At 47.7% G+C, this 22,771-nt stretch overlaps 1 protein-coding gene across 4 annotated transcripts; it reads right to left on the bottom strand.

The window, feature by feature from the left end:
• Positions 1 to 241: 241 nt before the first annotated feature.
• On the bottom strand, positions 242 to 22,369 carry IFNLR1 (interferon lambda receptor 1). 4 transcript variants are annotated; one of them, XM_074377167.1, is made up of 7 exons: positions 22,019 to 22,365; positions 18,531 to 18,654; positions 11,333 to 11,517; positions 6,872 to 7,014; positions 5,186 to 5,345; positions 4,749 to 4,882; positions 242 to 3,640 (listed from the first exon to the last, which is right to left on the bottom strand). In XM_074377167.1, the coding sequence occupies exons 1-7, from the start codon at positions 22,074 to 22,076 to the stop codon at positions 2,897 to 2,899; spliced, it is 1,548 nt and encodes a 515-aa protein (XP_074233268.1). In that variant the 5' UTR covers positions 22,077 to 22,365; the 3' UTR covers positions 242 to 2,896. The 4 variants fall into 4 exon arrangements, with proteins under 4 accessions (XP_074233268.1, XP_074233267.1, XP_074233266.1 ...); XM_074377166.1 differs by lacking the exon at positions 18,531 to 18,654 and having other exon boundaries at positions 22,019 to 22,369; XM_074377165.1 differs by lacking the exon at positions 22,019 to 22,365 and having other exon boundaries at positions 18,523 to 21,970.
• Positions 22,370 to 22,771: the final 402 nt, after the last annotated feature.

Here is a 22,771-nt window from a genome sequence, read left to right as displayed (position 1 = left end):
CCAGGAGGACTGAGTCCCAGTGGCCCAGAGCGATGACCTGTTTGATTATGCCCCTGGACTGGCTGCCTCCCCTCCCTCTCGTCCCACTTTCCTAGCAATACTTTCTGGAATCGCTGTGCTGCTTTGTACCCCGCAATTGTTTCTGGGTCTGCTTTTGGGGACCCAACCCAAGAGCCTTCTAGTCTTAACAGTGAGATGAGTGGTGAGACGCCTTTGAGAAACGAGAGCACACACTTTTCCATTCAATTCTGCCTTTTTTTTTTCTCTAAAAATAGAGCTCTTTATTAAAAATGGTTTAAGGTAGGTTCCAACAAGCATTAGAAAATTATTTAAATATGGTATAAACATAAAATAAAATTAGAAATAAATATAAATATCCAAGAACAATATGCAGGCTTCTCAGTACCCTGAGGAACTGTAATGTGGCTTTCATCTAGGGTGTCACCCGCTCTCCCCTGATGCCCTTCAAGCGTGGCCCTGGAGCTGGTGCTAGTTCCTGGCTGCTGGGGACGGGAAAGGGCTTTGTAAACAGTTAAGTGCTGAGCACACCTGACAAATGATTCTACTGATTGGCATGCTCTTTCCTAATGTTTCCCACAGTTTTTTATTTATAACTTAATGACTATAAAGAAGCTGGAATTTAGAATTAATAGAAAGCCCCGCCTATGTGAGAAATTAAACTTTGGAAAAATGCTTTAAAAAACCTCACAAGGTTTCCAAATAGAGATAAGGTGGTTCCTTCACACAAGCCGAAGACAATAGAGCTGATAGCTGTTAGTTATTTGGAATTACCTCCTTGAAGCAACTTGGCTGGTTCCAGAAAGGACATTAGGCTTGGTCTGGGTAAGGGCATTTTCCTGGAAACTGGCCCTGAGCCACAGCCTTCTCCAGCTCCATGGTTTCAGTTTGTTCTTCCTCTTCTGCCCTCAGTGATGTATGTGGAACAAGCCTCACTGCAGGCAGACCCTTGCAGAAACGCAAAGTGTATGCACGGGTGTGTGCTGTCATGTGCCTGAGTCCCAGCGGTGGTGAAGGCCCTTTGCCAGCCTAGTGCCCCTTGGAAATCCTTGCTGAGAACTCGGCACTGTGTTGACATGGCCGAGGGGACAGGGGCTGGCCCAGCTGGTGAGACCAAAGATCTCACCTTTAGGGACATACGCAGTAAGTCAGCATTTCAGCTCCTTCATTTGAAACAAAAGGCAGGTGTTCAGTTTCAAAAGGGGTTTGCTCACTTTTTCTTTAGCAGTGGGAACTCCTAAGCACAACGTCACGGGGGAGGCCGCTGGGGAGTCAGGCCACAGCGAGGCTGCTCTGGGTGAACCGGGGGCATCCGACAGCCCATGGCTCCCCCCTAAATTGAGACTCCTCCCGTGAAGCCTGGGGCCTTTTTGAGAGCACTGCTTGGGAACCGCTAGACCAAATGCCCTGGAGAAGCTTTTCCAGATCTTTCCCTTTATGCTGTATCCTCATGTTGGCTTCAAAACAACACAGCCCTGTGGCTAAAATGGCTATGAAGATGCTTTTTACACAAATGGAAAAGCGTTAAGTCCTGGCAGGTTAAGCGGCAGACCCCAGGTCATAGAGCCAAGGACTGACTGTTCCGATCCCTGGTCACAAAGCTCACAGAAAGCTTGGTCTAGTGGGGGAAAATTCAGCTATGCTCATCCACATACTGTTGGGTGTAGGTTAACAAAGCAGTTGTTTGAGAACATCGATCACGACCCCCAGGGAAGGACAGTCACTTGTTTCCAGGAGACACTGGTTTCTCACTCCTGGAAGGGGAAATGGGACTCCTTGACAAACACAATGTTCAACCGAAGGGTCTACAGTGCTAAGATGGGGATCACAGGCCCAGCCTCACGAGTTAATCAGACGCCCTGGAAGGTGGACCGTTAGTTCTTGCTTTGCTGGGAAAAGGGAGAGGGACCAGGGTCCCCCTTGGCTGGGCTCTGGCTCTGAGAGTTCAGTGTCCTGACCAGGAGGCGGGGGCAGCGAGGGCAGGAGGCAGACCAGAAGTGAGAAGCTGACAGGTGGACGCTTCCAGTCGCTCTGAGTTTAGGGTCACAGGTGGTCCCCTCAGAGCCTGGGTGGATGGAGAGACCTACCAGCCACCAGGTGACATGTGCCAGTGGTGTGGCAGGCATGGCGCTACACACATCTCTGTGGAAACCCTCCCCTTGCCCCAGGTGGTACCTGCAAACATGGAAACTCAGGTAGAGAAGGAAGGTGTCTCCCCCAAGGCCACACAACCAGTAAAGGGCAGCGCTGGGATTTGGACCCAGGTCTGTCTGATATCAAAAACTGTGCAACATGTGACTCAGGACTGGGATTTGAATGATGACGCCCTCCCACATCCTCTCCAACACCCTCAGCCAACTGGGTTTTTCTTCACCGAGGCCCACCGTAGGGGGCTTATAAATCAGGATGCTGAGACTCAGGGAGGAGGGAGCCCAGTGGGTGCTGGAGAAGGGTGTAAGACTCTGCTATACCAGGTGTGCCTCCAGATTTCCTCCCCTCCTCCAAATCCAGATGGGCCCTTATGGTATCAGCCTTCAGCGTCCACTGTGGCCTGACCTCACCTGCTTCATGTTGTCCAGGGATGATTTTTCCAACTGGCTTGTCACCCCCGGGACAGTGGGGGTGATCTGACACCCAACCAACCTCTGACTTCAGCCCATCCTCAGCTCTACACTTCTTGGCAATCAGCCCAAAGCTGGCAGGTCACAGGACAAGGGGGCTTCTGGCTGCTTAACCTAGCAGACAGCCTCCAGCTGGGGTTCCCCAAAGGGCTGCAAGAACTCCCTGCTGCCCCAGCAATGATGCTCTCAGGCTTTCAAGTCTAGGGGGCTTCTTGAGTCCCCAGGAAGCTTGGCAGCACCAAGAAGCCAGGGGCAGCTCACCTGGCCAAGTAATGCCCCAGTGTCTGACCTCTGGTCTCGGCCCTCCGGAGGCTCTCAGCTGCCCAGGTGCTGGCTCGGCTGTCCTCGCTTTCTGATTCCCTTCCATCTTCTTCCTCCTCATCTTCCTCCTCCTCCTCTTCCTCAGGGCTGCTGTCCCAGCAGAAGGTCAGTGTCCGAAGAGAAACTAGGGGCTCTCTGGGGACCAGATTCAGCCCTGATGATAAGCCCCAGCTCGCCCAGGAGGAGAGGTCGTCTTTCAGGGGCTCTTCCAGGGAGCTCGAATCCTCAGGGAACTCAGATGATGGGAGAGGCCCTTGGCCTGGCCCCTTCTTGGTCAAATAGCCAGAGGACCCAGCCTCGTCCCAGGGGGAGGAGCCTGCAGTGCTGGCCCAGCTTCTGTCTGAGGAATCACAAGCAGAGGAGACTTCGACCTGGACCAGAGGAGGTCCAGTGTGTCCTGGAATCTGGTGCTCCCCACCCAAGAAGAGGGGCGTTTCGATGTAGGGCTGGAAGCTGACATCGTCGTCTGTGTCCTCCTTGTCCGTGTCCTCCTTGTGGTCCTGCTCCTCCTTGGCACTGTCCTTCTCTGATCTTGCCTGGACGGTGGCAGGGGCCCTGACTCTAGGGGTCAGCCTGACTCTTCCAGTCAGGTCCTTCTGGGGACAGAGGATCAAGTCATGCAGGCACTCTGGGCCACTGGGTTGAAATGTTGCCTCGGGGTGTCTGTGTCCAGAGAAATCCTAATTTGGGGAAGGGAGAGAAGAAAATTCAGCCTTTCCTGAAGCATGGCTGTTCTGATTTGGGCTCCCCTGGAAATAGCCCCCGAGACAAATGTAAGTAGTTTCTTTGGGAAGCAATCCCAGGAAGTGGCAGCAAGGGAGAGCAGCCGATAGTGGGTGTAATCAGGCAAGTGACCCCCTAGGGCAGCTGGAGCTTAGCCCTGCTGGGGACTCGGAGCCACTGCAGCATGTGCGCCTCAGAGCACTGTTGGGTGAGGAGTGGAAGCACTATGGCGGCGCGAATTCCCCGGCACTTGCAGCCTGTCGTGTGCAGGGGCAGAGTGGACCCCAGAGGCCAGAGAAAGCCCCAGGTTGCAGGTGCCCACTGCAGAGGTCGAGCTGGTGACTTTTCACATAATGGGAAGGTGGAGGGATAGGGCAAGATGCAGACGCATCTAACACAGAGGTGGTCCTGCAGTGAGTGGGAGTTCCCTGCAGGTCCCGGAGCCGGGAATGTTGCAAACACTCTCGTGTGGCAGGGACACTCAGAGTCCATCCTTAAAGCTTCCACTTGACCTGAGGGCCCACTGAGCCTCCTATGGCCCAGCCTCCCTTTCCTGGCCTTCATGTGAACAAGTCTGACACCTCCGACCTCTCCAGGCATCCCCTGTCCCAGCTGGCTCCCAGGTTCTAAGCGAGTGAGCTAGCAGACTGGCGAGGAAGTTCCAGGGTCTGCCGAGGCAAGACTCACCCTCGGTTAGATTATGAAATAAGTGCTGGGACCCTTTTAAGATGTCCCCTTTTGGTGCCATCCTCCTCGCCTCCCCTCTGGGTATCTCTCCTGAGTCCCAAGGCTGGGGGCTCTGCTCTCAGCACCTAACAAATCCTTAGCAGAGATGAAGTTATTTTAAAAAGGGACTTAAGGCATGTGTCCCTCCCAGGCATATTTACTATTTTAATTTGGTGCCAAAGGAATGAATTACTAATGGTGAAAATTTAGACAGGAAGATAGATGTTTTACAGTCAGGACAATCTCAATATTCTATCTGAACTACCTCTAAGTCTAGCTTCACTTCCTTACTCTTCAACAACCCTCCTTCTCTGTTGCACACCCCCAGATTTGCCATACCAGGGCCTGTGGCATCTTTGCACGCTGAAACCAGGGGTTCCCCTTGAAGCTCTTCCAGATCACACACCCTGTGGCAACCACCACCAGCAGTGGCAGCAGAAGTGGTAGGAGCACCAGGAATGCCCAGTTGGAGCCTAGGAAGAAAAAAATAATAACAACTGGAGAAACAGGGGGTCCTATCTATCAACTGCATATGTGCTGAGGGCTTCACATACATTATCCTATTTAATACTCATAAGAAAGAACCCATCCTATATACTGTGGAAGCCAAGGTTCAGAGAGGTTATGTAAGCTGCTCAAAGACACACAGCAAGTGGGGCGAGCTGGGATTTTAATTGAGGTGAGTCTGTTTCTAGACTTGTGGTCTTCACTACCATATTATGAGGATCCTAAGGGCCTGTGGAGAAGTCCCCACTTCTGTACCACTCTGCACTCACCTGGGGCCTCCAGGAAGAAGCAAGTAGGCTCGGAGAACTCGCTGTATTTAGGGTCACCAAAGGTGTAGATGGTTCTGGCGCTGAGGCAGTGGTGTCCGCTGGTGGCTGGCTGGAGGGGAATCTGGACTGGCTGGCCATGGGGAGTGACTGGAAATCGGGTCTGTTCGGAGAGAGAAGCAGAGGTGGGTAGACCTGCTGTGGGGACTGCCCTGTACAACCAGGACAGGGTGGGGTTGGCAGGCGGGACACAGCTGTGATTCCCACATCTTCTTTTCTTGCATTCAGGTTTAAACATTAAGGGAGAACTTCCCAACTCTCTTCCACTGAGTCTTGACGTAGAGATGGTCTGGGGTCAAAAGTAGCCGTGCTACTCGGGGTCAGTCCCATGCACACCCCACCAGGGCCCTCTGGTCCTCACTTTCAGGGGCAGATTCCTCAGGCTTCCTACCCTCAGGTCCTCCCCATCAATTGCAGGGGAGGTGGGAGTGGTCATTCAGCCACTACCGACACAGAGAACTCTAGGGCTGCCTGTCCAGCAGAGTAGCCACTGTCCACATGTGGTTACTGAGCATTTGAAGGGCGGCTGGGACAAATCGAGATGTGCTCTAAGTGTAAAATATGCACTGGCTTTCAAAGACTAAGTGAAAAATGAATGTAAAACAGATCAATAATTTTTACAGGGAATTATATGTTGAGATGATAATGTTCTATTGGATGAAATAAAATCCATTTTGAAAATTAAATTCCCCTGCTTCCTTTTACTTCCTTTAATGTGTAACATTTAAAATTACACATTGTGGCTTGCATTATATTTCTACTGGAGTGTTTGAAAGTATCTGTGAGGTTCTTAAAGGCAGGGACCACATCAGATGAAGATCTACATCCCTGGGAGCCAGAGTGTGCAGGAAGTCAGGTGTGTGAGCCTTGGTTCAGTAAAAGAAGGAATGAATAAGAACAGGGGTCAGTAGACTACAGCCCCACCTGTTTTTGAAAAGAGAGTTTTACTGGAACACAGCTACGCCTGTTCACCTACTTACTTACTTAGGGCTCCTTTCATGTTACAGATGGAGTTGAATACATGTGACAGACTGTATGGCCCGCAAAGCCAGAAATATTTACTATCTGGCCAATTACAGAAAAAGTTTGCCAACCCCTGCCACAAATAAATATATACAGACATGTGCACATGCATACACAGAACAAGTCTGAAATTGGAAATACCCCAGAGTTATTTGCGATCATCTCTGGGTACTTCCGGTTGTCTTCCCAGAACTTATTAGCGTATTCTAGTGTTTTTCTGATGAATCTGGTGGCTTGGCAAGTAGGTCTTCTGGAGCCCATCATACTTCAATCAGATTTTATTTTTTAAAAAAGAAGTTTTCATAAGTAAAAGAAAAAGATAGAAAACCACTGTGCTATTACTACCTGTTATGTGCAGGGGCAAGATGCCCTGAACTTGGCCTCTCAGGTGGAGAGGGGCAGAGGTGGGGTGGAGAGGGGCAGAGGTGGGGCACAGGCCAGTCACACTGTGCAAAGTCAGCGGGTGACTGTCAGGAGTGAGAGGTATGTGGGGAAGGCTTCCTGGAGGAGGCATTCAGGGAATAGGCTGGGAGGGTGAGGAGCACTGGGGTTTGCTGGGAAGTAAGGAAGGGAACCCAGCCTGGGGGTGTGAAAGGGGCTTCTCACCTTGTTCCTGGTCCCCTCCTTCCAGAAATCCACCTCATAGTTCAGATCCGGTGGGGGCACACAGTGGGGTAGCCGGTATGTGGCATTGACACTCAGGATCTCCTCTGTCTGGGTGAGTACCAGGACAGGCGGGGCCGGCTCCACTGACAGAAACAGAAAGGACCTGTCAGTACCATCTGGGGCCACAGAGCATCCATCCGCCTGCCCCCAGGCAGGCCTGCTTCTCACCCAGCCCAGAGACAGTGACTCCTGCCGTCCCTTCCACCTGGCGGCCCTTCACACATCATTGATCTGGCAGAATCCTGCTCATTTGTGTAAGTTTTCTATTGCTGCCATAACACGTGGCTTAAAACAACACAGATTTATTATCTCACAGTTCTGTAGGTTAGAGTCTGGGTCGGCTCGATGGGGTCCTCAACTCTTAGTCTCACAGGTTGGAAATCAAGGTGTCAGCTGGCCTGGACTCTTACTGGAACGTCTGGGGGAGACTTCACTTCCAGGCTCATTCAGGTTGTCCACAGAATTCAGTTCCTTGTGGTTGTCAGGCAGAGATCTGTTTCCATGCTGGTTGTTGGCTGGGAGCCTCTCTCAGCTCCTGAAAGCATCTACATTTCCAATCACATTGCCCCTCATCTTCCAGTGAGGAACACCATGGCTGAATCCTTCTCACTTCAAATCTCTCTGACTTTCCCTTCTTCAACATCTCTTCTGCTTCCAGCTGGAGTGAGTTCTCTGCTTTTAAGGGTTCATGGGATTAGACTGGGCCCATTTAGATAATCCAAGATAATCTCGCTATTTTAAGGTCCATAAACTTAATTAAAATCCTTTTGCCATGTAATAGAAACACCTAACATATTCAGAGGTTCCAGGGATTAGGGCATGAACATCTTTAGGGGAGTCATTCTGCCTATCATGGTCCGGACTCCCCCAGATTCACGTCCCTCCCAACTGCAACATCCATTCACCCCATCCCAAGGTCCCCCAAGGTCTCATCCCATTACAGCATCAACTCAAATTCCAAAATCCCATCACCTGAAGTATCTACACCAGGTTCAGGTGAGACTCTGGGTACAATCCATTCAGTGTGACTCCTGGGGCACAACTGCCATCCACTTGTGGGCCAGTGAAAAGAAAGTACACGTTATCTGCTCCCAACATGAGATGGTGGCAAAGGCACAGGATAATCGTTTTAGACATTCTGGTTCAAACAGGGAGAAATAGAAGGTAAAAAGGAATCACTGGGCGAAAGCAGTTTTGAAATGTTGCCAGGTGAACTCCATTAGATGTTAAGGTCTGGGAAGTACTTCTTGGCTCTCAGCACTGCTCTCTGGGCTCTTGGTCCCACCCTCTGAATCATCCTTCCTTTTCACGGAAGGTAGCAGCTACTTGCAAGCTAGGTCGTTTTACCAGTCTGCTTCTTTCCAGTGAAAACTGGGACGGGGGGATGGGTAACAGCCTTCTTTCATTTCATATTCTCTCTGTCCCTTTTTGTCCAAGCTGGCAGTGTTTCTGCTGATATAAAATTCTCAAGAATTTCATGGGTCTCCTGTGGATGTCACGGGGACCCACTCCATTAGACAGACGCTAGTTCCACAAATTGTTCTGAAATAAGCCCCTCTCGATTTTTGGCTTTTGCCGAGCTGGTTGAGGGGTGCCACGTTAGCTTTCAAGAGGCCCCTCGATTTGACTGAGGGAAACTGAGTCACACCCTTAAATCCGCTTCAAAGAGCCATTTTTTGACTGAACATTTTTGATCTTTCTGGGGTCTTAGTAAATGGCTGTACAACCACCCACTTGGCTACTTCTCTCCTTCACACTCTTGGAAGCAATTTTTTCATTTTAATCTCTCTGGCCATCCGGATAGGTTGAGAATTTCCCAAATTTTAAAGTCCTGGTTCCTTTTTGTTTAGGCTCTGTTTTCAATTTCTCTCTCTCTTTCTCCTTGTGTTTTGCTATAATTACCAAGAATAGACCAGTATTTTACTTGGAAATCACCTTGATTAAATATCCAAATTCACCATTTACAAGTTCTGCTTTCCATAAACCTGCAGGACAATTCTGCTAATCTTTTTGCCAGTATGTAAGAGGCATTCTCGTTCCTCAAATTTTCTTTCTTTTTTTTTTTTTCAATTAAGTTATAGTCAGTTTACAGTGTTGTGTCAACTTCTCCCTTCCTCAAATTTTCAACAACACATTCCTCACTTCCTTCTTTGAGGCAGTGCCTTTAACATCCATAATTCTACTAACAGTCTGTTCAGGGTGATTTAAGTATTCTTGAAGGAGATTTAGGTTTTCTCTAGGATGCTACTCACTTCCTTGTGAGCCCTCACTGGCAGTCTTTAATGTCCATATTTCTACTGACAGTCTGTTCAAGGTCATCTAGGTGTGACTGATGGTTTGAAGATGCAGGAGGCAAGGAATAAAGCAATAAGAGAAAATTAATACACCACTGTTCAAGGTCCAGCTGAAATGCCACTTTTTCCATACAGCCCTCCCTGATTACCAGCCTGCATGAGCTCTGACCACACTGGTCATCCCTACCCTGCATTTCTGCTCAGGGAAAACATGTGGCTTCCCCTAGATACCACTACTTATGTGTTCAGGAAATATCTACTGGACACTGATATGTATTCAGCCCTGGGCAGGGAGCTGAAAGGAATGGGAGATGAGGCCTCCACAAGCCTTGACCTCCAGGAGTTGGAAGAAATTAGGGGAAAATGAAATATGCAAACTACTGAAATTCAGGAAAGAAAGTGACCAGGGCCACATTTGAGGGCAGCAGAAGAAAGGTCACTGGGACTTGAAGTGTGCTGTAGGGGAATCAGAAGAGCTTCAAGGAGGAGAAGGTAAAAAGAATTAATAAAAAAAAAAAGTAACCTGGTCTCTGCATCTTTCCCTACTGTTCTAGTTCTTATTGCTATCCATGCAACCACTGCAGTGGTTCATCCATCATCCTTCCAGCCAGACAGTCTTTCTGCCTGCCTTCCCTTCTTTCTTTTCCTTTACATCCATCTATCCATCCTTTCCCTTCCCATTCACTCATATTTCTAAATGGTCCTTCCTTCTTCTTAATCATCCTGCCTTCCTTTCTTTCCAACCGACATCCCTTCCTTCCTATCCATCCTTTCTTCCTATTCATTTATACTTTCTTCCTTCCTTTTATCTAGCCAATCAGCCTATGTTTTTGTTTCTACTCCTCCATGCTTCCCATCCATACATTCTTTTCTTTCCAGACCTCTTTCCATCTTGTTTTTCCTTTATCCTTTGCCTCTCCTCCCCTCTCACCCTTCCTTTCCTTCCCAGGCAGCCAGCCTTCCTTCTATGCTCTCTACTCACTGATCCATCATCTGCTTTCATTCCTATCCTCCACCTCTCCATCCATACTTGCTTCTTACCTTGTAAGCATTTATCCCTCCATCTAGTCTCCTTCCTTCCCACTCATCTCATCATCACTCCCCTTCCATCCTCTCCATACTTCCTTTCTGCTTCCCCATCCATCCTTTTCCTCTTTCTATCCATCTACCCAGTCAGCTTCCTCCCATCCAAATCATCCCTTCTTTCTTCTCTGCCATTTTTTCCTGCCCCATCCTTATTTCAATTCCTTCTTCCCCTTCCTTCAAGCCCTATTTTGTCCTCAGCAGCCTGGACAACAAGTTACAGATCTCAGCTCCATGAGGCTATTGTCTGAGTATTTTTTTTTTTTTTTTTTTTTTTTAGTGGAGGTACTGGGGACTGAACCCAGGATCTCGTGCCTGCTGAGCATGTGCTGTGCTACGGGGCTATACCCTCTGCCCAGCGATTGTCTGAGTATTTATCCTTCCCTTCTTACCACCCCATCTCACTCTTGACCTGATCCAGTGCCTTGTCTATGATCAGAAAGAGCCATTTCACGCCCATCTCCACCACTTACTAGCTGGCAAGTTCCTTAACCTCGATGAGTTTTGTTTTGCTTATTTTTAAAAAAACGGGTTGATGAAAACAAACCTCACAGGCTTCTTGTGAAGATTAGAAATAAAATATATCGTGGGAAAAAAAGTGCTCTCCTGGCTCAGTGTGAACACTGGTGACTTCTGATGCCATAAGCATAGGGAATGTATCTTTTCTATTTCGTCTTCTTTTCCCCACAAATTTCTACAATGTACAGAAATTACTTTACATTTTTTTTTTATTTCTCAAAGAGAGAGACTGAACATAAAAAAGTAGGTATGAGCACATAAAGCGCCTTGTGTAGTTCACGACCAAGGTTGTGCTCAATAAAAGGTAACGGACCACATTAGCAGGAGGCACACACTGAATTGCTGGTGCTGGTCACCTCCTCTCACTCCCTGCCATGAAGTCGGGCTGCCAGGGCCCATGGCGGGCTGCCCACTGCTTTGGGGAGGTGGGAGACAGGTGACTAGGACAGCAGCCGCACTGAGCCCAGCTCCTGGACAGAGAGCCTCCCACAGGTCCCTCACCTACCTTCAAAAAGGTAATCTATGGAATTCGACTCCACCCAGGGGGACCGGGTGCTGGGAGAAACCGCTTGCACGCGCCCCTTGAACTTGTTGCACAGGTCCTGTTTTTCCAGGCACATCAGAGAACACACCAGCTCTTTGATCCCTGCACACTTATCCACTCTTCGCCACCGTTTGGGGGTTGCAGAGCTGAGGGAGGAGACAGGAGAGAGCAGGACATGGAGTCACCCTCTTGGTGTGAGGAAACTTGGAGAACATGTGATCACTCGTCCCTCTGTCCCACCTGACCGTCCATCCACTCATCTGTTCAGCTAGCCAATCACTGGCTGAAACAGAATGAGAACAATCCAGTTAGGAGCTCAGGGCCTGTGGTGACAGATGAGGGTGGGAATCCTGGCTCTGCCCCTCATGAGCTCTGGAACCTTACAAAGTCACCACCCTAAGCGTCCGTCTCCTCATCTGTCACGCCTCCCCACAGGGCCATTGTGGTGGCTGCTGTTGTTAAGACTAGTAACCATTTTCCACATGTGTATTTGTTCAGGCACTTATGGACCACCTGCTGTATGTCGGGCACCATGCTGGGTGCTGTGCAGATGTCAGAGGGGAACACACGGGTTCATGACTCCAACCTCCTGAGAACACTGAGATCCAGAGATGGGACCTGCTTGCCGGGCATGTTCTTGGGGAATTAGTGATACATGACAGATAAAGTCCTGCCCTTAGGAATTTCCGTGCTGGTGGGAGGGGATGTGAGACAATCATCATGTCAACAAGATAGATCCAGGGGCTGGTAAGTGCAGTGATAACAGGGTAACGTGGGGTGACTGCTTTCCAAAGGCAGCTCAGGAAAGGCCAGGAAGGGAGTGTTGAAGCTGAGGCTGCGATGACGAGAAGGAGCCAGGAAAAGGCCTGGGGGAAGGACAGCAAAAGTAAAAGCCCTGCGATGGGAAGAGGCTTGATCCGTCCAGAAAAAAGCAAGGCCAGGGTGGCCAGTGGACAAGGAGGCAGAAGATGGACAGACTGGAGCTGAGGGTGGAGGGGGTGGGCAGAGCAGGCAGGGTCTCGCCATCTTGGTAAGGAGTTGGGATTTTATTCCAAGTGTGATAGGAAGCCGCCAGAAGGTTCTGAATAGAGGGACTGAGGTTATCCAGTTTATGTTTTTAAAGTATCACTCTGATAAGCCAGCTAGGAGGCGCAGCAGTACTCCAAGAGAGAATGGTGGTAGAGATGGCAAGATGAGGTTGGATGGAGGGTATATTTTGGAGGCAAAGCTGATAAGACTTGCTGATGGATTGGATGTGGAATGTGAGGCAAAGGAGAACTGGGGACTCTTCCTGGGCTTTGAGACTGAGCAATGGGCGAAAGGAAAAGGCTGAGATGTGCGTAGGCAAAGAGAACAGATTTGAGGGAAGAATTCCCCCGTTTTGTTTCTTGCTGGTGTTAGAGCATGTGAACTTTAACAAAAAAAGGAACTGGTAATATGAGACAAAATAGAGACTTCAAAATTCAAAGCATTACTAAAGATGAAAAGAATCAGTACACAACAGTAAATGGTTCCACTTACCAGGAAGATATAAAAATTCTAACTTATACCTGCCTGCTAAGTAGCTTCAAACTCTATTCAGCCAAAAAACACAAAACTACAGGAAGGATTAGAAAATCCACAATTACAATGAGAAATTTTTAATACACCTCACTCAGTAATTGACAGTTAAACAAACAAAAAAAATTAGTCAATATGTTAAAAAACGAACTACATAATTATCAGAGTTGATCTAATGGACATAAACAGAAAAAACAAAAAATGGGTTTAGCCACACAGATACTATAGACAAAATATTAACAGATATTAACAAATATAAAGCAATTCTCAAGAAATTTCAAAGAATCAGTATCTCTCAAACTACTCCCTCTGACTGCAAATAATCCAGTTAAAAATCATTAACAAAAAAAGAGAACTAAAGAAAGTTTGAACATTTTTAAGTGTTTTAAAATGACTCATGGATCAAAGAAAGAATTAGGGAAGTCTCTAAAACTGAATGATGATGAAAATAATGCAAATAAAGATTTGAGGTGCAGTTCAGTAATACTTAGAGGGACACGTATAGCTATAAATATTTATAACAGAAAATAAGGAAGAATAGAAATTAATAAGCTAAGCAATTGACTGAATGAAGCAGTCAGAAAACGCATGCTAAAAACACATCCACAAACAGATCAAATCTGTGAACTGCTACTTCCAACTGGGCTAAAGGACATTTTAAAATGATACAAGACATGAAAGAACAACACAAACCAGAATCAGAGAAACCCAGAAAGAAGGTAACAGAACAAGGGAAAGAATCAGATTAAAAAAAGAAAACAACCACATTTCAGAAATGAGGAATCAATTAGAAGAAACGTAGAGCAAATCAAAACAACAGATAATGCCTTAAAAGAAACAGAAAATGAAAAGAGAGAAAGTTTTCACAATAAAAGAGAACTGAAACATACATGCTGAAATTAGACAACTTCCAGAAGAAAGCACAGAAGGGGATCTTTGTGACCTCGAGTCAGGCAAGTAGTTCTTAGGACAACAAGAGCCTTTACTACAAAAGAAAAGAAACCTGTTGTGTTAGTCTGCCAGGGCTGCCGTGACAAAATGCCAGACTAGGGGGCTGAAGCAATGGAAAATGTATTTCTCACCATTCTGGAGGCTGGAAGTCCAAGATCGTGGAGTTAGCAGGTTTGCTGTCTCCTGAGGCCTCTCTCAGGAGATGGTCACCTCCTTACTGTGTTCTTACATGGCCTTTTTTCCTGTGCAAGAGCATCCCTGGTGTTCCTTCCCCTCTCATAGAGACCAGTCCTACTGCATCAGGGCTCCACCCTTAGCACCACATTTAATCTTAATACCACTTTAAAGGCCCTATCTCCTAATTCAGTCACATGAGTGCTAGGGCTTCAGCACGTGAGTGACTATAGAGGGGACACAATTCAGTCCACAACAGGGCTATTATGAATTAAGCTGCTATGAAAGTTCATGTACAAGTCTTTGTACGGACATATGTTTTCATATCTCTTGACTAAAGATCTAGGGGTTGAATCTGGGAAACTTGGTAACTAAATGTGTAACTTTTTCTTTTTAGGTTATTAAAAGATATTGAATACAGTTCCCAGTGTTATACAGTAGGTCCTTGTTGTTTATCTATTTTATATATAGTACTGTGTCTATGTTAATCCCAAACTCCTAATTTATCCTTCCCCCATGAATATGTAACTTTACAAGAAACTGTTAAGCTGTTCTCCAAACTGACTGTACCACTGTAGTTCCCACCAACCATGTATAGTCAGTATCCATGGGGGACTGGCTCTAGGACCCCCTTTTTGGTATTGAAATCTGTGGATGTTAAATTCTCGTATATAAGATGGTCTAGTATTTGCATATAACCTATTCACATTCTCCTATATACTTTAAATCATCTCTAGATTACTTATAATACTAAAATGTTATATAAATAGTTGTAAATACAATGTAAATGCTACATAAATAGTTGTCTTTGTGTGGCAAACTCACATTTGGCATTTTGGAACTTTCTGGATTAAAACAAATATTTTTTTTTGACCCATGGTTGGTTGAGTCCATGGATGCAGAACCCCTGAATATGAAGGGCCAATTGCATGAGAGTTACTCCACACATTTGTCTACACTTAGTATTGTCAGACCTTTTAATTTTAACCATTCTAGTGAGCGTGTAGCAGTATTTCATTGTAGCTTTACTCTGCATTTCCCTAGTGACTGATAATGGTGAACATATTTTCATATGCTTATTGTCCATTTGTATATCTTCTTTTGTGAAGTGACTATTCAAATCTTTTTGGGTGATTTATCTTCTAATTTTTTTAAACTTTTTTTAATTGAGTTACAGTCATTTTACAATGCTGTGTCAAATTCCAGTGTAGAGCACAATTTTTCAGTTATACATGAACATACATAATATATTCATTGTCACATTTTTTTCTCTGTGAGCTACCACAAGATCTTGTATATATTTCCCTGTGCTATACAGTATAATCTTGTTTGCCTGTTCTGCATATGCCTGTCAGTATCTATAGATTTTGAAATCCAAGTCTGTCCCTTCCCACCCCCTGCCCTGTCTTCTTATTATTAAGATGTAGGGGTTCTTAATCTATTTTGGATACAAGTCTTATATACAAGTGTAAATACTGTGAATATATTTTTTTCTCAGTGGCTGGCTTTTTCATTTTCTTCAGGCTCTTTTTTTGAGAATAAAAGTTTTAAATTTGGCGAAATCCAGTTTATCAGTATTACTAAGTTGTGCACCCCTTTAATTCATATGCTGAGCCCCTAACCCCTCAATGTGACTGTATTTGGAGATAGGGCCTTCAAAGAAGTAATTAAGATTAAATGCGGTCACAACAGTGGGGAGCCCTCAGCCAATAGCACTGGTGTTATAAGAAGAGGAAAGGGCACCAGGGATGCTCTCACACAAACAAAAGACCGGGAGAGAACACAGAGGGAAGACGACCATCTCCTATGAGAGGCCTCGGGAGACAGCAAACCTGCTGACACCTTGATCTTGGACTTCCAGCCTCTGGAATGGTGAGAAATACATTTCTGTTGTTTAAGACCCCAATGTGTGGTATTTCGTTACGGCAGCCCTAGCAAACGAATACAGATTTTAGTACCATAGTGGGGTGCTACTGTAACAAATATCTAAAAATAAGTTAGTGGCTTTGCAGCTGGCTAATGGGTAGAGGCTGAAAGACTTTTGAGGTTTATGTTATAAAAAGCTAGAATTACCTTGAAATGACTGTTGGTAGGAATATACATGTTAAAGGTGATTCCAGGGCGATCTCATATGGAAAGGAGGAGCATCTTACTGGAAACTGGAAGAATGATCCTTGTTATAAAGTACAAAGAACTTCGCTGATTATACTTTAGAGTGTCATGGAAAATTAGAAGTGAAAAGCGATGAACTTGGATACTTAGCTGAGGAGATTTCTGAGTAGTGTGTTAAAGATGTGACCTGGTTTCTCTCTACTGCTTACAATAAAACGAGAGAGGAGAGACAAATAGAAGGAATTCTTAAATAAAAAGGAAAAAGAACTTGAAGATCTGGAAAATTCTCAGCCTATACCTATTACAAAACATGAGAGAGCATGTTTTGGAGAGAATACCAAGGTTGTGGTTGGAAAATGATTTTATAAAGAGATCATGGGTGAAGCTCCCAGATTTAATCAGTCATCTCGGTAGAAGCCAAGAACAGAGATGGGATTATTATATACATCACCCCAACTCTGTTCCCTGAAAAGATGTAAAAGCAATGGCTAAGTAGTGATCAGCACAGGTAGCACACAGACTATGTTCTTTAAAACCACTTCCCACCAAATGGAAGAACGGCTGGTTTCGGGTTTTAGGTCAGGAATCATGCAAATGAATCTGGAACATGTCTTCATAACAGATAGCAATAAAGATAGCAAGACTTACTAGGGTCAAGTTAAAAGGACCCAGGAGCCAACATGAAGAGACTTTCACTGACCAAAGATGAGACAATTCAAGGTTCAATGAGTAGAATACATTGCAGTGAATTGAAACCATCGGGTATAAGTACTTGAGATCATAATGATAATAAAACGACAAGTCAGGGGCTGGGTGTAGCTCCGTGATAGGGAGCATGCTTAGTATGCACGAGGTCCTGGGTTAAATCCTCAGTACGTCCATTAAAAAAAAAAAGAGAGAGAAATACAAGAGAAAAAAAGAAGTCAATCAATTTTGGGACACAAGAGGGAACCAACTCACTTTTTTGAAAACTGGTATATTAAAGGAAAAAAAAAAAAACCAAGTGTTTATTCTATCTTGCTTATTTGAATAGTACCGTTGAATATCAAATACTACATGAGAGGAAGCATCTCTTTATAAAATAATTCCAACCGATAAATGGAAAAATAATACAATTAGAATATCACTGCTTTGGAATCCTCACTGGTGTTGAAAAAGTATAAAGGGGAAGGAAACTATCATAAAGATCCAGAGGTTGGGCTTTCGACTCTTTAGTCAGTTTATCCCATCTCCACTATTCTCAGCTGTGAATGAGCAAAACACACTCTTGGTGCTTCAATCCCCTCAACTGCAGAGTGGGGTTACCGAACCCTTTCTCACGGGGCGGTGTGAGATTAAATACGTTTCATGTTATGGACACAGTGCAAACAGCAAACACACTGGACATGTTAGATGTTTTCTGCCTCCTGATACAGTTCTATACTGTACTTTCTTTTGACAGCTCTCTCACAGTCTGTCCGCTGCCCAGTCAGGCCCCCAACACTCACATCTGGATGCTACATTTGGAGAGTCCGTATATTAACAGGAAGAGCACAAGCTTTGGGGTCAGAACAGACTTAGGTTTTTCTTCTGATTCCATCACTGGCTTCCTTGGGCAAGTCATGGCACCTCTGAGCTCAGTTTCCTCACCTCTAAAGTGGGGGAAATGCAGTGCCTGCCTGGTGATACTGGGAGGAAGAGGGGAAATATTCATGCAAGGCTCGCAGTACTGAGGCTGGCACAGGGTTGGTCTCGAGTACCAGGCAGTCCCTTTTCCCTCCTGCTTCCTCCTTCTTACCAAGTCTAGATTAATCCTCCTATTTGCTTTTCTCAGCTTACTCTCTTACGAAAGCTCTTTAGATGACTTCCCACTGTGGGCAAAGATGGCCAATCTGCTTTCATTTTCAGATTCTTCTGGATCAGCAATGGCTGCCTGGGCTGCCAAGCTGAGAAGGACCCAGGGCTCTGTGCAGGCTCCGTAGGAAAAAGGGTGATCAGCGAGCGACGCCTACCACAGCTCTGCAAGAGATACACTTGCCTCCCATATCCCCTGGAATGCTGAGCACCCCATCCGGGCCTTAGAGAATTCCACCATTGGGCCCTCGCAGCTCCATCCAAGTCCTGCTCTGACTTTTCTCAAAGATCCACCCCATCCTTGGCAGGCCCATCACCTGTGCATTCACTATTTTCCATTCAACATCATCCCCATCTCCAGACCTTTATCAAACTCCCTCTCCCACTACGTGTCCTGTGCTGGCTCCTGTAGGACACAGGGAACCAGTGAGAGCTGCTCACACTGGATGCAGCTATTCCAGAGAAGTCCCTCCAGCCCCTGCCCACCTCCTCAGTCTCCCCACCCACCAACCCGGAGGCACCTCTCCACCTTTGATAGGCCACAAAATAGGTCACGTCCTGGGGGTTGCCAGGCCCAGGGAGCCACGTCAGGTAGACACTGAAGTTCCGGGAGAGCAGCGTCACGTTCTGCGGAGGGGCCAGAACAGGCTTCCCTGCGGGGGAGAAAGAGGTCACGAAGCCTGCAGCTCCTGACTGGTCTTGACATGGGCCATTCCAAGCTGAGGAGCTGCATGGCAGACAGTCAGGTGCTTGCTGAGTTTAAGGACCAGGAGTTTCCTGGTGTGGCTGAAGCATAGGGGACATGATGTAGGCTGGAAACCAGAGGGTCAGGATTCCAGTCACGGCTGTGCCACTGACCGGCTGTACTGCAGCCCCTTCCCCTTCCTCAGTGGCCCATCTGAGTCATGAGAGGACCGGCCCACTCTGGCCCCTGAGTGTTCCGGCAGAATGCTGCAGAACAGGAACCATCTAATAGATCCCTGGACTCCAGGAGGGAACATCCCTGAGGGTCTCAAGGAGCAGAGGCTCTGTCTTGTTTTCAGCTGTGTCCCCAGAGCCTGCCTGCAATGGTCCCTAGCACGTAGTAGGTGCACAGCAAAAATCCGTTGAGTGAATGCATGGATATTGTGATAACCTGGACTATTTCAAAGGCCTCCTAACTGGTCTCCCTGATTCCAACCTTGTCCCCACAATCCATTCTCCACATAGCAGCAAGGGTTAAAATGAAAGTCAGATAATGTCACTCTTCTGCTTTAAACTTCTAATGGTTCTATTTCACTCAACATAAAATCCAAAGGCTTTCCAATCACCCACAAGACCCTACCCAATCCCACCCACGACTCCCCTTGCTCCGTCTGCTCCAGCCACGCTGGCCGGTTCCTGTTCCCAGAGCTTGCTGGGCTCGCTCCCATTTCTGGACTGTTTCCTCTGCCTAGACTGCTCTCTCCCTGGATATCCATCTAGCTCACTCCTTCACATCTCTGCTTAGATGTCACTGTCTCAATGACTCCCTCACCACCTCTAACTGGCCCCTATTTCCTTCTTTGGCACCTCCTCCTTCTCACCGCTAACCCTCATCTTCGGAAATATGCATCTGATTACACAACTGCCCAGTTTCTGCCTTCCCCGTGTCCTCAGAATAAAGTCCATGTTCCTTGTCAAGGTACGTAAGGCCCTGCCCAGCTTGGCCTGGCTGGGCCACCTTGTCAACCTCTTCCTGACACCTCCCCCACTGACTCACCAGGCTGCAGCCAATCTTGCTTGTTGCCCATCTCAAACCACTGCATTCTTTTGTGTGCCTTTGAACCCAGGTGTCTTTGCCTGCCTGGTATTCACTATCTCATCTTGCACAGACTTGACTCAAACGTCACTTCCTCCAGGGAGTGTTCCCTGACATCTTTCAGACGTAGTGGTGATGCTGATGCTGATAATAACAGCTGCTAATGTGCACTGTGTCCAAGCTACGTGCCAGGCACTCTGTGAAGCACGTTACCTGCATTTTCTCTCTCAATTCTCCCCACCTCCCTAGGAGGCAGGTACTATCTATGAACATCACATTACAGATGAGGAAACTGAGGTCCTCTCAGCTAATAAGGCGTAGATCAGAACTGAAATCACACTTCCTCCCCCAGGTTCTCATGGGGCCTGTTCAGCCCGATTCTTCCAACATCTATGGATCACTATTGGTCAAGGACATCTATTGGTCACTGTCTTGCCAGAGGTCACAAAGTGGACTACAACTCCATTCCTGTCCTTTAGAAACTCATGGGCCTACAGAGAATTCAGTGTCTCGAAGTGTCACATGGGCTATGATGGAAATCCATACAGGTGACAGACAGTATCAGGGAGGGAGGGGCTGGTTTGCTGATGGCTCTCAGTTTGGCTCCCCACCCCTGACCTTTAAGACTCAATTATGGTGCCTGCTTCCTCCCCACCCAGCTGTGTGCTCCAGCTGGAAATGGATCACCAGGATGTTAATGCTGACAGTGCTCCCAGCTTCTAGACTGTCTAGCAGGTGGCAGGCAGGAGGCCAAAATCTGTCTACAAGTGGCTTATAAACCATCCTTTGGGCAGGACAGGCCTCAAATCTGAGCTTGGCCACCGTGGAGAAACAGCAACTAGAGTAGTTACTGTCTCTTGAGCCTTCGAACGGTGCCAAGCACCAGGGTGACACTTTACACACAAAATCTCATTCAATCCCCAGGACAAACCATCGTATGGGATAAGCATCATTCCCCTTCCATGGAGGGCACCAGGCTCAGAGACAGACGGTAAATAATTTGCTGAGGCTTCACAACCAGTGTGTGTGGCAGCCAGGATGTAAAACTGAACCCAGCTGTGCTTCACCCTAAACCTTCACCCCACAGTTTGTGTCGAGTACATTAAATATCTCTCTGGTGTAAGTACAGCTAGGTCCAGACAGGAAAACCATTGAGGTTGACAGCGAGAAAGGGGGACAGAGAACCCCCGCCTCCCCTCCCCCCGCACAGGTACACTGTCCCTCATCAGCTGCAGTAACACTTGCTGCTGTGAAGGCACCAGGGGCTGGGCATCCCTGAGCTGGCCTGGGTGAACGGGCCGCCCTGAGTCAGCTGCCCGCTCCACAGCCAAAGCTGGCCATGCTGGCTTCAGCCTGGCTTCTGTGTTCTACGTGTCTCACCAATGCCTTCTCTCCTGGGAAATTCCCTTAACTACTCTGAGCCTCAGTTTCCCCAACTGAACAGGGAGAATATAATATCTACCTCATAGGAAGGCTGGGTTGTGATACATAACTAGAATAATGGGGTGCCCAGGGCAAAGACGCTCAAAGAAAAGTTGGCTTTTAACATTAGTATTAGATTATTTCCCAGGGGCCTTCTAGCTCTTAAATTACTAGTCTAAGACTAGGGAGAGATCCTGGAGCTTTCTGGGGCCGACTTTCCCCCTGGATTGGTTGGGGCTTGGAGGTTGGGTCCTTTCCCAAGGTATTCTGTACCCTGTCACCTTATTTACCAGTGAGGCTCAGCAGAAATGAGGCTTGTTAGAACAGCAGGGCACAGGCTGAGCTGGAGCGCCTAATCCTCGGGACCCAGGGAACTTCTGAAACCCCCAGCCGAGGGAAGGGGAGGAAGGGCACTTCTGCCTGACTTCTCCTAACTGGGGAGGGTCAAGTATGGTATTTACGCAGGGGACAGCGCTTTTAGGAAACTTTAAGAAGCACTTTATATAAATGCAGCTGACTTTTGAACTGCCACCGTCTCTTTTCCTGTTCATCTGAAGCTGAACTGGCATTAGGAAACTGAATCAGTTTATTCCCGGAAAGGAATTTCAAAGACCCAGGTCTGTTCAGTTCTTGGAAGAAGAAACCTGGTGGTGGATGGGCACCGGCCGATTCGCAGCACCCAACACCAGTCACTGCGTACAGACTGCGGCCCCGCGGCCCTCCCTCCCCGGAGTTCTGGGTCCGAAGGTGGGTGCATCCTGGCTGGAGCGCCCCGCGGCCCCGCGCCCACCCCGCGGCCCGCGCCGCGCCCTTACCTGAAGCGGACTGCAGCAGGCCCAGGAGCAGCGGGGCCCACCGCCAGGCCCCCTTCATGCCGGCCCTCCCGCGGCCCTCAGGCGGGGCCAGGTCCCGCCTCCTGCCTCCAGCCTCCAACCTCCTGGCCCCCCCCAGGGCAGGTGACTCGGCCGACAGCCAATCGGAGGCCGAGCCGCGGACCAGCCGCTCCCTGGCCAGGATTCCTCCGGGGCTTCCCCTGGGGCAGCCCCGGCCGCCCGGCGCCCTGCACCGGCTTTGCCTCCGCTCAAACGCCCACCATAGCTCCTCAGTGCCTCTACTTCGTTTCGTTCTTCCCAGTCCTGGAGGAAATCTCAGTAAATCCGTGTGTGGAGGGAGAGGAGGGGAGGAAAACTTTATTATTAATAACCACAGTTAGAAATGCCGACACAGGGACTTTTAACAGGTCTAAGAGTCAAGTTCAGGGCCAGTTTCAACATAGCCTCAGACACCAGTGGCTGGATTCCAGCCGAGTTCTAAGCCAAGCACTTTCTGCTCATCATCTTTAATCCCCGCGAGAATCCGGTGGGTCTGTCCTGTTTTTCTCTGCATCCTTCACGCGGAGAGTGGCAGCCTCCAGAGCTTCATGGGCTTGTTCCAGGGAAAACCGGTCCCCCGACCCCAAAACCTGTGATGTGTTACCGGTCACCTGAACAGTAATAGTTCCCAAATATCAGATCCAATCTCACCACAGACTAGTCTACGGTCATTAAAAAAGATGTTGCCGAAGCATA

This window comes from Camelus bactrianus, chromosome 13 (assembly GCF_048773025.1).
Source record: "Camelus bactrianus isolate YW-2024 breed Bactrian camel chromosome 13, ASM4877302v1, whole genome shotgun sequence".
NCBI classification, from domain to species: domain Eukaryota; kingdom Metazoa; phylum Chordata; class Mammalia; order Artiodactyla; family Camelidae; genus Camelus; species Camelus bactrianus.
Note: the sequence above shows the minus strand (reverse complement) of the source record. Positions and strands in the feature narration are given on the sequence as shown.

Coding starts and splice junctions, on each gene's coding strand:
- IFNLR1 (XM_074377165.1), bottom strand. CDS start 18,734: ATGCAGCTCCTCAGCTTGGAATGGCCCATGTCAAGACCAGTCAGGAGC. Junction 4,883..5,185: donor CTTCTTCCTGGAGGCCCCAG/GTGAGTGCAGAG, acceptor TTTTCTTCCTAG/GCTCCAACTGGGCATTCCTG. Junction 3,641..4,748: donor CAAAGATGCCACAGGCCCTG/GTATGGCAAATC, acceptor TCCCCAAATTAG/GATTTCTCTGGACACAGACA.